We start from the raw sequence: 15,140 nt of genomic DNA, 5'->3' as shown, positions 1-15,140 counted from the left end.
GCCCTTGACACACTGAACTGTCTCTCCTGACTCTCTTTAATCAACAAACACTGTGCCTTGGAGACAAAGGCATATAAAGTGAAAAAAATGAAGGTTCTGTGTTTACAATGGTTGGTGATGGTTATCTGCATGGATACAAAGCTCAGCCCTGTTTTGCAAGCACGCTCTCTGGAGTATGTATATAGAGCATGCTCAAAAGCAGGGTGGAAACTGATGGAACAGAACCAAGACCTGGTGATGTCAAGGTATATTTAGTCTTTGCTCAGATGTGCTTCCAAAACATTAGTGGAAGAGCCAAGAATCATCTAACGTTATTTCTTTATTTATACAGTTCTTTTATGTACACAAGCATACAACCATTTCTTATGAAGAAGCATTAAAAGTAACAGAGGACACATTTCTAGGGCCTTTCATCCAAAGATATGAAAGTACTTTACAGACAGACATGCCCATTATTTCTGCTAAGTAAATCTCTTTGGCCCATTTCAGAGATGGGTACAACCAAAATATAAAACTTGGGAATTTAAACTCGTGTTTATACTGTGATCCCTAAGTCATGAATCTAACAGCCAGAGGGAATCTTTCAATACAAGGACTTTGTGTGCTAAAAATTTCTTTCCATTTTTCCTGAAAGGGATATGTTTAAAATAATTAAAAAACATTCTGGTAAATACACATAAAATTTACTGCCTTAACCACTTTTAAGAGTACTGTTCAGAGGGCTTAAGAACACTGTTGAACAACCATCACCAAAACTGAAACTGGACTCATTAAACATCTCCCCATTCTCTTCCGCCTCAAAGCCCCCAGGAAACACCATTCTCTATGAATTTGATTACTTTAGGTACCTCATATAAATGGAATCATACAATATTACCCTTTGGTGACTGGCTTATTTCACTTATAATGTCCTCAAGGTTCATCTATATTGTACCATGTGTACAAAGTTCTTTCCTTTTTAAGGCTGAATTATATTCCACTGTATGGATATCCCACATTTCATTTATCCATTCATCTATCAATGAACACGTGGGGTGCATCTACATTTTTGCTATTTTGAGGAACACGTGGGTGTACAGATATCTCTTCAAGACCCTGCTTTCAATTCTTTTGGGCTTAAATTCAGAAGCAGAATTGCTGGATCATATTATAAGTCTATTTTTAATTTTTTGAGGAACCTCCATCCTGCTTTCCACAGTGGCTGTACCATTTTACATTCCCACCAGCCACGCACAAGGGTTCCAACACTTGTTATTTTCTGTTGTTTTTAAGTACTAGTCAACCTAATTGGTATAAATTGGCATCTGATTGTGGTTCTGAAGAATATCTACATTTCAAAATTACTTAGAGTAATTCCAATCATTTTGGAGGTCAGCAGTAGGTAGCAATGGCTGTGCTCGGTCCTAAGGTCCAAGTCCAAATTCTCCTCCTGGGGTACTGTGTCGTATATGCTTCCTAATAAACAGGCATTTAAGAGGTCTTTATATCCACATACAGGAAGCACATTTGCCTGGCTCTTTTTGTCTCGTCTCTTCTTTGCGTTTCTCACCTCAAGAGGGTATGTGTTTTCTCAGCTTCCTTTGATGACTAGATAATTACATAGAGTGTAAAACAAAACAAAAGGCCCTAAATTTTAAAATAATCAGCAGGTATAAAGCTGAAAATGTGTAAGTGTAAAAGCATAGGGCAGGATGGAAGACGTGAGGCCTCAGGCCAGTGAGTGCAGGGCCTATGTTGCCCTTGGCCATATACCTGGAAGATAGTAATTGCTCAATAAATGTTCTCTAAATTTATGTTGAGTGGATGAACCACAGAAATGACAGGAGCTCTTATTGTGCATATAACCCAATCTCTAGAACGCTTCCTGAGGGTCATACTTCTATTAAGAAGTAGAGTTAAAAAAATAATTAGAGCCCTGGAAGAGGCGGTGAGTTCAACCCTCCACCACTACAGCAGGTGAACCACTCCCCAGGCACTTATTTATTCAGTCCTCACAACAGCTCTGGGAGCTGGTATTGCTGGCTGCCTTGTATTGGAGAGGAAGCTGAGGAGGAGGGAGGTGGAATTCCTCGTCTCGCGTCCTTCCTCACTACTCTGTACTGCCTCCTTGGTCTGTATCATTCACTAATGGGTAGAGTTCTATAAGTCTCCCCAAAGCACCGATGCACTCCAAAATTCCCAAAGCCCCCTGGTTTCAGAGAAAAGCCTCCATGGATATAACATCTTTGAAAAGGTAGCTTTTTTTCCTATAGCAAAATTCTATCTTTAAGTCACTTAAAATCTATGTTTTCCTACAGAAATTCCTCAAGTGCTAAACAAACCATTTACCATTTTGTTCTTAAAATTATGTTGTTATCAGTGGATAAGATTGAATACTTGGGGAAGTTTGAGTCCAGAAATCTATCTAGGTAAATTTTTAAATCTATCTCCCTCCCTCCTTCCCTCCTTCCCTCCCTCCCTCTCACACACACACTCACACACAAAACAAATGAACAAACAAATGAACAAACAAAACCTGGCATCTGATGAAGATATCAGTTGAAAATACCTGCTGTTAAAAATATGCTCTACCAGGGGGAATAGATCACCCCTTTAATTCACTTTTAAAAAGCAATAAAATTAAAAGCAATTAAACTTGGGCACCCTTATAAAAAGAACATGTGAGAATGCTCTGACTTGCATACCTGAGGTATGATTGACATTTTCTTCCTTAAATCGTGAAGTCCAATTTCAGTTGTCAAGATCTTATCAATCCAAATTTTACCTTCAGGTTCTGACAATCTAAAAAGGGCTGAGATGAGGGAACTTTTTCCAGCTCCTGTTCTTCCCACAATGCCAACCTGTAAAGAGATCCAGGCAAGATTAGGAAAAAACAATATGCAACAGACCGAGGAGAAACCCTGGCTGGTGAAGATGAATTAAGGAAGTTTTACACTGAATGTATCTGAAATTCTCAACTTGGACACTGTTGACTTTTTGGGCCATATAACTCTGTTGTGTGTGATGGGGGCTGTCCTGTGCATTGTACAATATTTGCCAGTATCCTGGGGTCTTATCTACCAGATGCCAGTAGCATCCTCCAAATTGAGGCAACCAAAATGTCAGACACTGACAAATGTCTCTTGGGGTGGCAAACTGCCCCTGGTTGAAATTCACTCTATCTAAAGAAAAGTTAAAAATAAGAGACTTGTCCTAGCCAGTTGTGCTCAGTGGTTAGAGCATTGGCCCTCAGACTGAAGGGTCTCAGGTTCGATTCCAGTCAAGGGCACGTACTTCGGTTGCAGGCTTGACCCCCAGCCCAGTCGGGGCCGGTGCTAGAGGCAACCAGTCGATGTGCCTCTCTCACATCGATGTTTCTCTCTCTCTCTCTCTGTCTCTTTCACTCTCTCTGAAAAGTAATGGAAAAGATATCCTTGGGTGAGGATTAAAAGAAGAAAATAAAAAAATTAAAAAATAAGACACTCAATCTCCTAGCAGTGAAAAACCAGCAGTCTTCTAGGTGGTCGATGAGAAGTCAGCTTTGAAATTAGCTTTATTACTGTGCCTGGGTGCTTTGAACCTTGAGAATTTCTTGGGTAATTTTACTGAGATGCCAACAAGTCAAGTCAGAAGTGTTATACATAGACAAGTATTCCTTTCCCAGAGTTCTAGGTTTTAAGAGGAATTGTTGTTTGATAAAGAAACTAAATCACCTCTGGATGTTAAATGTATGGTTATGTTCTGTGTTGAAAGGAAACATCTTAAAATTTTAAAATGCAGGTCTATGTCTTAAAAGACAGTAGCAAGTAACCAAAATACACATAATGAAATCGTCATCAACAACAACAACATAAGTAACATTTGCTATTTATATGAGGCCTTTCATCTCAGCGGTTCAAAAGGCATTTTACAAACCAATTAATAGTTATAAATTGCCCCTTGGGAAAGAAACGTGTCAAGTATCAGTCTAGTTATTAAAACCAAAGCAGAGAGAAATTAAGTGCCCTGACAATAAGATCAAAGAATCAATATAATGCACATAAAATGCTGGTCAGGAATGAAACAGTATTGTAAAAACTGGCTTTTATATGTGTGCATTTAAATCTCTTTGCAGAAACTGGTGTGTTTTGGGGGGAAGGGGGTTGTTTATTTGTTTTTGTTTTTTCTAAATCAATGAGCTTGCCCAACTGAAAATTCCCTGGTGGGAGCCTTCCCAAGAGATGATATCTCTATTTAGGAATCTGGAATCAATGAGGGGCATAAGACATGCTTTCAATTATTTGTAAATTAATTCAGTAGATTTAAAGAACTCATAGCTTTAAACACAGAAGAACTAAATCTTTCTGAGCACTGATTATATGGTGGGAACTATATATATTTTCTCATTTGAATACCTCCAAAGATTTAAAGCTTAATTGTAAAATCAATAATGGCATTTCAAAAAAGAATAAATCATTTTTTATATGCAAGTGAGGCAGTAAGTAAGGAGGGCCGCACACATGTGCACATGTCCTCTGCTCACATGCATGTCTCATTGTCCCATCAGACTTAACACATGTTTGAAGATAAATAAGAATTTCAAGACAGTGTCAGCAGGGCTTTTAACCAGAACACAAGACCATTCAGAGACCAGGACTCTGAATGGCATTCTTGCACACCTGAGAAGTCAGCCCCACCTTTAATTCTTAAATGCGGGTTCCAGGGTTTGAACTCCAGACCCTGATTATAGCATCTAGGCCCTGAACCACTATAACTACACCCTCTCTCTTGACTGCATTGTTTTTCTTACTGTATTAATTTTGGGTTTTTTTGTCTTCGTTGCTGCTTCCATGTCAAAATTACTGGCAATAATCACACGACTAGCTGAATGGGAACATCAGGCTACTGGGCAGACCCTAACCCGCTTTTCTAAACCAGTTTCAAACCTCTTCTGTAGATTTGAGTCTCCTCATTCCCACTGAGCCACAATGTTTCTATGTTGACACATCGTTTTCTTAATTACATATTTTGTCCAAATGATATGTCAGAATTTACTCAGCCATTTACCCACTGCTGGAAGGTGAGTTCTTTTTAATTTTCCTCTAACACTACAACACTGCAAGGATTAGAGTGCATCCCTTACTTAACTGATTTTAGAGAGAGGAAGGGAGAGAGAGAGAGAAACATCAATCGGTTGCCTCCCGCACGAGCCCCAACCCCAACCTGGGAATGAAACCTGCAACCTAGATATGTGCCCTGGCCAGGAACTGAACGCGACACCTTTTGTTGTACAGATGACGCTGCAATTGGCTGAGCCACACTGGCCAGGGGGCATCCCTTTCTCTTCTGAAATGACCTTGTCTCCAATTTTACTGAAGAAAACAGAACATATCAGGTCTGAAATCCTTCCTTCCCAAATTTATATATATCTTCATCTTCGTTCACACTTCCTTCCCTGGCTGGGTTGCCTGGGAAGCTGGCTCAGAGGAGCTTACCATTCAGGAATTCATTAGGGAGCGCTCTCAGGGGGACACTGTGTGGGGAGGCAAGCAATCTTTTTCTCTCAAAAAAACAAATTTATCTTTATGGAGATTAAATGGAAGAAAAATGGCTTTAGCTAATCTTATTATCTTGAGGCCACGTTGTACCTTACGGTAGCCCTCCTTTATATTTTACAGGTTGGGCCATTTTCTGCTTATAGGTGGGTCCCAGTGCATATATGCACGGCCCGGGTGTGTTTCTCTGCATTTCTGGTGATCTCTTAGGTAAATCAACGCACATAAAGACGTGGGCAAGAACCGTGTCTCTGAGAATGTGGATGTTCCTGTGCTATCAGCTCTCCTGAAACGGATCCAGCCGTTCAAACGGGAACATTCGTAGACTTCGGGTAAATGGCCTCAATGTGGCAGAGGGCACCAAGGGCTGCTCATGACCACAGGACTGGGAGCTCCAAACTCAAGTGAGGAAAATGAGAAAAAGGCAACTCAAAGGAAACTGCCTCTGTTTCTCTCTGCTGTTTGGTCATCAAAACTAAGCCTGAGTCTTTCACAGGCCATCAGTGGGTTTTACCTATTGCCCACAGGGAATGTCACCAATATCAGTAAGTTTACATTCATAACACCAAAGAGACGCTTTGAGGTAGTCTTGTTTTAGCTACTTTGCAACTGCCCCTTTATGTTTCCCCAACTAGGCCAAGGTTGGTCTCTGATACCACCACCAACATGCTAGACATTTGCACCTGCATCTCTCTTCATACATCAAATTCAACATGATCAATACCCAATGCCCCACTCACAACAGCAGCTTCTCCTGACTTCCCCACTGGGCTCAGGACATTCAGCTTATTTCTGGCTTTTTCCAATGCCAGCATGGCCCTGAAGATCTTAGTTCTGCAATGTGTCATAACCCCGATCCTCTCATTATAATGTCAATCACCTGTGTGCAAGTTTGCATTACCATTTAAAAAACAAAATAAAACAAAATCTTTTCTTAAACATAATCACTGCGAGTAAATTTGAAAGTAAAGAAATATTAGCAGTAAATCCAGCACCCTGATAAAACCATTCTTAAAATGTTGATGTATTTTCTTTCTGGACTTGTGTGTGTTATCTTAAAGATACTAGCTCATATATTTAAACAAAAATGGGATTAATATGAATATATTATTATAACCTGCTTTTGTTTAATATTTCATAACATTTATTTTAATGGCTACATAATATTGCAGTATGTGATCATTTATTCATCAAATCCCCTATTTGTAGATGTTTTGCTATTATAAATAACTCTGTGTTAAATATCCTTGAAATTAAATCTTTGCAAACAACCTTAATTATTTCCTTAAGATGAATTCTTAGATGTGGAATTGCTGAGAGACAGGTATGAACATTTTCAAAGGAGGCTATTAAGTACTGCCAAACTACCTCCAGAAATATGATACCCATTTCTACTCCTACCCGTTTCCCTGCACATTCACAAACCTGGGTGTTACAACTTTGTTTTAACTGACATGAGTTTCATTCCAAAAAGTGGAATCATGTTCCCCATTACGTTCTGCTAGAAGTACACAATAGACAGTGGCTTCCTGCCCTCCAGTCTTCCCATTATGGTCCATGTGCACTTACTTCTTGGGCTAACCTTCCCAAGGACATCTCTGTGCTTGTCTGTGTACCGGGAGGTCTTCCATACAAAACTGTCCCAACTAACCTCTCCATCCTTAATCTCCACAAGTCAGCTTCCTTGCGATTACTAGGTAGTTGTGAAGGTTAAGAGTGAAAATGAGTGTTATATACCCGGTAGTTCATTTCCCTGCAGACTCTGCAGGTGCCTAGTTCTTCATTCATTGAATCAAGACATGGTGCCTTTGTTTATGCTGGTCCCTTCACCTGGAATGTCTTTCCCATGCATTTCCAGATACTAAAATCCTAACTACATGTCCAGATTCTGTCTCAAGTGCTGAATTCCTCGGAGACGTTCTACCTGTCCCTAACACGTTATATCGTCTTTTTCTAAACTTCCTTAAAAACCGTGACCTCCTTCTATCTCATGTAGCAGCCATGCTTATATTCCCTTGTTTCTCCTACTGGACTGCATGTGTTGACAGCAGGATCTGTATTAGGCTCACCTTTGTACAATTTGTATTACCTGTGGCGTCCTGCACAAAGGAGGCATTTCGTAGAGAGTTGAAGAGTTTAGCTCAGGCTGCTTTTATGGAAAATCTACCACCATATTGTCTAGGTATACAATAAGCTGAACAGAGAAGACAGACACAGCAAATAACCATAAATATGGTCTATAACCATAAATACAACTGCAAATAGCCAATCCTTCACTTTCAAGGAGCAGCCAACCATGTGTGCAGCCAGCGAGGGGTTATCCTCATTTTACACCCTGTGATAACGACAGCGATTCTTGTCCAAGTGTTTACTCTGCGCTGGTCTCGGGGCTAGTAGGTGGTTTACATGTCTTATCTTGTTTAAGTTGTACAACAACCCTAGAGGTTAGGTCCTATTCCATTCTGCAAGAGAGAGATGGAGCCTTAGTAAGGCCAATTAACCTGCCTGAAATAATAGAGCCTAGAAGTGGCAGGACTCAAACCCAGCTCTGTCTGCCTCTTGCCCATTCTGCTCATGGTCTCCGTATCACCCGGATGGCCTGGCACCTTATGATGTCCTTCTGTCTAGCAAGCAGGGAGAAAGTGGGAGAGGTGTAGTTGTGGTTAAAGGAACTGGCCTAACATATGGATCCTGTTGCCAGACAGTTAAAGCATGACGTGGACACGGGTGAGTAGAATGTGGTGGGTGGGACGAAAGAGCAGACATCTCTGGGCAAAGAGGGTCCCTAAGGTTGGGTGGGCTCGTTGTAACAAGGAGAACTGGCACCCTCAGCTGGGGCTGGGAAAGAAAAATCTGGAAAACAGTACCATGTGCACCACTTAGTGCCCTGCTTGGGGCAGTAAGACTAACTTTTGAAAGGGCCTCAAATATATTGCTACACCTGGCTGTCTATGCCTCTGGGCCAGGTGGGGCCCAGGCGGGGCCCAGCCTGTGATGAAACACCTCGGTCTCTGCAGGAGGCTGGTGTGGAAAACGCCAGACAGCAGGATACAAACTGCCTGTGAAGAAGACAGACTTTACTGAAAAGATGCAAATAAATGCATAAACTTGGAATCACACGGAATTCAATTACAATATAAATCCACAATTTGTAGAATACAATTGTAAACAAAAGGGTAGGGTGGCAAGTGACATAGAACTTTCTAGAGCACAGCGCTCAACCATTGGGGTTGGGGTAATTCATGAACTTAATTTCAAACTGTCAAAGGACATTTCTTGGGAATCATGGGCTATTAGTCATCAAAAACTGCCTTAGGGAGAGAACTTGATTGGGGGGGGGGGCTCTTTTTCAAGTGGGATTTTGAGTCAAGAGCTCTGGGTGGGCTTCAGATTCTGCATTTCTAAGAAGCCCAGGTGATGGTGCTGCTGGCCCTTGCAACCAGTCTGAGCAGTAAAGAATCAGAAAGTGGCATGGGAAGTGGGATAATCTGGGAATGAAGGGAGGAGTTTCTGAGAAAGTATTATGTAAAAAAGGAGAAAATGTAGAAAACTAATATTTTTGCACATTATAGCAAGGTCTAGTACACATCTGTAAAATGTATTATCCAAGTAAGAGCTCTGAGCAAAAAAATAATAATGAACCAAAATCAATTTACCTCTAGAGCTGCGAAATGCTTTAAAATGGCCCAGTACTCTCTAAAATGATCAAATCAACCTCAAAATCATCTAAATGAAAAATGCAGCCAGTGTTTAGAGTCTAACCAGGAAGCCTAGGGTACTATTTACCTCATTTTGGTTCTTTTACTTGCTATTTCTTCTGTGAATTAGATTCCTGCTTAGTACCTATTAGACTTTCTTGTTTACTGCAACTTCCAGGAATCTGGACAGCAGAGGAAATAAAGGGAATAAAGCAGCATTTCTGCTGTGCTGACACATTCCCATGTCTTTGGGAACATTCTCTCAGTGAAATGCCAGACAAAAGGGTGTCCCAGAGCAACAGGGGCTGGTACAGGTGTGGAGATGAGATGCGGGATCTTCACAGGCAAAGCAAAATCATTCACAACTACGATGGCTGGGTACGATCTCTAAACACACAAATGGAGCTAAAGGTGATACTGTGGTTGGACAGAGATGAATCAAAAGCCAAGTTACTGCAGTTACCATAACTCAGTCTCCAAATTCAGTTTTCCCTCAAACATTTTAATCTCAGATAATCCTATGACTTGGGGGTTTTTAGACTGAAGAATACAAACCTGTTATGTTTCTAAGTTGTAGGACTGAGTTCCTTAGACAATTTATTCTGTATGGTTTCCTGGGAAATTTAAGTCATGTGCAAATTCACAGAATTGCATCTGGCACTTGAAACCTGATGGACAGTGTCTGCCAGTGAGCGAACCTCCCCGACTGCTCTGAGGGACAGGACTCTACGGAGAGCTGTAGTTAATGTTTTCCCGACACAGCAGTCCTTGCCTTTCTCCTGACCTACAATATAGCTGGAAATAATGAGGAGCCAGCGTGTGCCACGTGACTCACTAAAGCTGCTCCTCGGGTATCATTTGGGCATTAAGTTGAACATTTATTCTTTCATGTCACAGGGGTATCATTCATTAAATTATGGCTATAGTCCACTAAGTGGGTCTGTGGTGGAAGGAGCTTAAAAGAGCAGTGCTTAAGGTATTTAACACATCTAGGTAATGGGTTGTTTACAGGAGCTGTCCTGACTGACTGTTTTTGTTACTGGTCGCCTCATACCTGCATATTACTCACTCTCCCAGCCAGCAGAGCCTTGGCATCCATTGTGTGCCCTGTAGGATGCCATTTTCTAGGGAACAAAGATGAAAATAAGATGCTCCCTGACCTTAAGAAGCCTCCGTGTACTGTGAGGTCAGACCCCTAATTACAAAGCATGGCATAAGTGCTGCCTTTTATTTTTTAATTGTGGTAATATGCACATAACAAAAAGTTTACCAAAACTTAACTGTTTTTTAAGTACACAGTTCAATAGTGTTAAGTACATTCACACTGTTATACAACCAATCTCCAGAATTCTTTTTTGCCTTGCAACACAACTCTGTACCCATTAAACACTAACTTTCCACTTGCCTCTCCTCCCAGCTCCTGGCAACCACGATTCTACTTTCTGTCTCTGTGAATCTGACTACTCTACTAACCTCATAAGTGGAATCATATAGCATATGTCCTTTTGTGCCAAGCTTACTTCATTTAGCATAATATCCTCAAGGTCCATCCATGTGTCAAAATTTCCTTCATTTTTTAAGGCTGAATAATATTCCATTGTATGGATCTACCAGTTTTTTCTTTTTGTTTATCCATTAATCCCTTGATGAACATTCAGGTTGCTTCCAACTTTTGGCTACTGGGACGAATCCTTCTATGAACACGGGTGTACTTAAAAGAACATATAAGATGCTGCAGCAGAATTGAGGGTATCACAGAGGCAGATACATTATAGTTGACTCTGAAAATGAGGAGACTTTCACCAGCCAGGTGACGGAAGGGAAGGGTCTCTGAGGTAAGGGAGCAAGGAGGACTGATGCTTTGGCAAAACCTACACCCTAGCTGAGTGCAGGGGATGTGGGCACGTTAGGAATTGAGGCTGGAGGGGTAGGTGGGAGTAGTTTTCTACAGCCTCGTCTGTTCTGGTTTAACCACTTCTTTAAGTGCCTGCCCTGGTCCCAGCTAAGGCCCCAAGTCCCAATGCTGGTGGACTTAGACACTGGCAGGACCAGGTCACAAACTTCCCGCTGGTCCCCCATGTGTATGATCCCCACCCCCTTGGGCTTCCTTCCATCGATTTTGAGTGAGCCTCTGGGCCCTTTACTGACTCCAGCTGGGGGCTCTGGTTCCTGTGTCCTGACTGGGTCATGGATTCTAGAATCCTCTTTGGTGGCTAAGAGCTGGCCACACACATGGCCCCTGCTGGAGCAGACCTGGGGTCTTGCTATTGTTCCAGCAGTGCCTCACCCAGGCCAGGAGCTAGTGGGGGACCCATAGGGGTCAAATCTATGTCTCAGAGAGAAGCAGTCTGCTGGTGGGAGAGCAAAGGATGGGTTAGAGGAGGACAAGTACATGGGATGGGCCAAGGGACAGAGAAGGGCTGCGACTGAAGGCCATCATGGGGAGAAAGAGGAGTGAGAAATACAAAGAAGTAAGAATCGACAGGAACTAGATATTGGAGAGTTAGTGACAAGTGGCCAGGGTGGACTTCCCAGGCTTAGAAATGAGTAACGAGATGTTGGCTCCATATCCTGGGTCAGGTTAAGTTCCTGCCTTGGGGCCCAGGGCTCACCAATCACCATGAGGCCGCTCACACCACAAGGAGAGAAACACTGGCATTCACACTCACGGTCAGTCTCCAAGAAAGACTGACCAATAACCAATTTGCATCCACAGAAGAACAGACTCATTCACCAGGCAGCCAACAAGCAGACGCAGCAGCTAAACCTTTAGTTGAAATCTTAAAGAGGCAAGGTGGTTTAAACAAACCTTTTCTCTTGATTTAATGAGCGCTGTCAGGTGTTTCAGTACCAGAGGCCCATCTAGACTGTATGTGAAGTTAACGTTGTCAAAGACAATCACTCCTTCGTGGGGCCAGGTGGGTGGAGGGCGTTTTTGGTATTCCCAAGGCGCTTCTTTCTCAAGGTCTGTGTATTCCATCACCCTCTCTACGGAAATCATCTGGAAGACACAGGACATCACGGGGGTTAGGAATGGAGGGTCTTGTTTATGGGTGTTAACAGACTGTAAACGAACCATTCCGGTTTCATGCCCAGTTGGTTAAGGATATCTCAGGTCTCAACACCCCCAAAGGAGAGAAGCAGGGGTTTGATGAAGATTTGGATGATTTAAAAACTTGTTCCTCGTCTTCTGACACTTCTACTTATGGCTACTTCCCTCGACATTATATGAAAACTAAAAGAACTTAGAGAAATGAATGCTAAGATTTCATTTATCTACTTTTCATACCTGAATAAAAAAAGAGGATTTTGTCAAAGAAAAGAATACTTATAGCCACTAATCAGTAATTTATACTACAAAAGGGCCGTCTGTTATAGACAAATTAAACTGGGTAGTCATCAAACCTCATTTTATAGTCACTTTCTACTTTATCAGAAGAGCAAAATGAAAATATTTTATATTGTTTTCCTCCTTTTAGGAGAAGGTGCAAATATTCATAAAAGGAGATACCTTAGCCTGGCCAGTGTGGTTCAGTGGTTGAGCACTGATCTATGAACCAAGAGGTCATGGCTCGATTCCTGGTCAGGGCACATGCCCGGGCCTGGGTTTTGGGCTCTATCCCCAGTAAGGGGCGTGCAGGAGGCAGCCAATCAATGACTCTCTCATCATTGATGTTTCTATCTCTCTCTCCCTTCTCCCTTCCTCTCTCTGAAATCAATATATATTTTTTTTTAAAAAAAGGAAATACCTTACATATTGACAAAGCCCTCCTAAACAATCACAACTCAACACTTTTGACTACACATTCCAAGAGGAAGCTTATCCTACGGAAAGGAGGGATGCCAGCAAACTCAGGTGTTCAATGCTAAAATGCTAAATGCTAAAATTAATAAACAAACAACCTAAAAATAATGAATTTTTCTTTAAGCAGGAACGAGAAAATACACATTAAGGAAAAAAATATATACAGGCCTCTAAGAAATTAGCCTATATGCATTCTGGGATTTCAGAACCTCCCTCCTACAGAGACCTTTATTACATTTGAAGACAGCTTATGAGGAACATAAAACCTGCTGACATAGCATACATGAGACTGAGAAAAAGATGTATATATTTTATTCTACATTAACTTTAAACAGATGGAAGAAGGATCTGAAAAGCTCTGTTAGCTACGATGTAAAAATAACAGTTTTAATATTTTACATAAGAAGTGCTTTTATGCTATTGAATGGCAAAGAGACTTGAAAAGGCTCAGAACATTAAGATAAACATTACCATATTCTCGACTTCGGCGCTCTGCCTGATGCACCACTGGAACATCCCCATGAGGGTGAGGGCGTAGGACAACGCCAGGCCAACCTGCCCGGCATCCAGAGCTGGAAAAGGAAGACGGCGGGGAGTCAAGTCAGCCTCATTCTTAGCCCTGAGTCTGGCTCCTTCTGTCACTTTACCAGGAAGACGCCTTTAAAACATTTAGACGCTTTGCATACAATAATAGTAATAGCTACACTTTTATTATCTTTTGATTGAGACCATGACACAAAAACCTCACTGCGAATTCACAGAGACTATTAAATGAGTTTATTAATTCCAAAAGGACTGCATACACCTGGCAGTATGATACAGGTGAAGAAGTCATCATTTAGACTTTCCTCATTGTGGTTTCAAAGGCCATTATGTGATTTCACTTACTAGGTCCAATGCAACTACAGCTGGAAACACCTAAAAACAAAGCAATGGGTTCTGAGAGCCAGTGCTTTCAAATCTAAACTACTACTCTCATTGTTCTGTTATTTGATGCTGCGATTTGGTGTTGTAACATGGAATAGTTAGGGAGGGCGAATTCAAGCCATGCACGCCAACACTCGCTCATCTGATACCCACGTGGCAGTGAGGATAACATTCTTCCCTGCTGAGTATCTTTCTCCACCCCGTGCACTAGGTACCTACAACCAAGACACTTGAGTGGTCCTAAAGCTAAAATCTAAAGCCCTAAGCTGGACGACAAAATGCTTAAGAGTAAACTTGGTTCTCTACTCACAACTACCAGACACTACCAGGATGCTCAGAGGGTCAGCTTGCTACATTTGTGTAGGTCTCAACCCATCATTCAAAGAAGATAAAAGAAACTCATCCAGACCCCAACGATCCTCTATGTGCGCCACGCTGCGGAATCACACTCAACCTGACACTGCAAACGCTCTAATACAAATCTGCTAGAACCAAACAGTATACAACATCAGACAAGGTGGCAAGAGTTTAATTTAATACTTGTAAATGCAGCTATACATTCTAATCATACCACAAATAGTTACTCCCATCTGTACTTACTTTTGGCCAGAATCAGGGACCCAAAGGCAACAACGATGACAAACATGGCACAGATGGCATCCAGACGCACGGCGAACCATCGGGACGTGGTCAGGAACAAGAACCAAGCCTCTGGGTTTGTGAACCATAGTAAGCACAATGAAAAAAGAGAAAGACCACATTAACTGCTCTGAATGAGGGGGAACATTTTGCTCAGTTGAGCTACAGACTTTTATATAAAGTTGGACGGCAGAGTCACACACCCAAGAGACCTGAAGATTCCAGAAAGCTGGGTGCGATATACTTAGGAATCAGCACAGTGGCTTTGTGGGGAGCATGCACTGAAAAAAATTCAACCCTCAGGTTCTAAACAGAAATGAGATAGTTCTAGAGGACATGGAAAAACAGTCTCATTGGTGCATTTCTTGCGGAGCTGGGCCTTAACGTGAAGCTCAGCCTCTCACATGGTTGATTGTTCCCAGTGCTCCCACAGCAGAGAGTGCACCTCCCAGCTTGTTTCCAGCACCTTTCATACTTACTGCAGGGCCCAGCACACACTGTTCATGCCTTAGGAGCCTGTGTCTAAATGATCATCTCACTAAAGGGATCTGCATATGA

At 41.8% G+C, this 15,140-nt stretch overlaps 1 protein-coding gene across 1 annotated transcript in view; it reads right to left on the bottom strand.

Annotated features, from left to right (window-relative positions):
* The window catches only part of ABCC4 (ATP binding cassette subfamily C member 4 (PEL blood group)), a 227,153-nt gene that overhangs the window by 31,976 nt on the left and 180,037 nt on the right, over nt 1-15,140 (bottom strand). Inside the window, exons 23-26 of the mRNA XM_087814273.1 lie at nt 14,544-14,654; nt 13,488-13,588; nt 12,021-12,212; nt 2,685-2,840 (exon numbers count right to left, since the gene is read on the bottom strand). Coding sequence (XP_087670399.1) covers nt 2,685-2,840; nt 12,021-12,212; nt 13,488-13,588; nt 14,544-14,654 — 560 coding nt within the window. The remainder of the gene's footprint in view (nt 1-2,684; nt 2,841-12,020; nt 12,213-13,487; nt 13,589-14,543; nt 14,655-15,140) is intronic.

This window comes from Miniopterus natalensis, chromosome 2 (assembly GCF_054644295.1).
Source record: "Miniopterus natalensis isolate mMinNat1 chromosome 2, mMinNat1.hap1, whole genome shotgun sequence".
Lineage (NCBI taxonomy): Eukaryota > Metazoa > Chordata > Mammalia > Chiroptera > Miniopteridae > Miniopterus > Miniopterus natalensis.
This window is presented reverse-complemented; position numbering and strand designations above follow the sequence as displayed.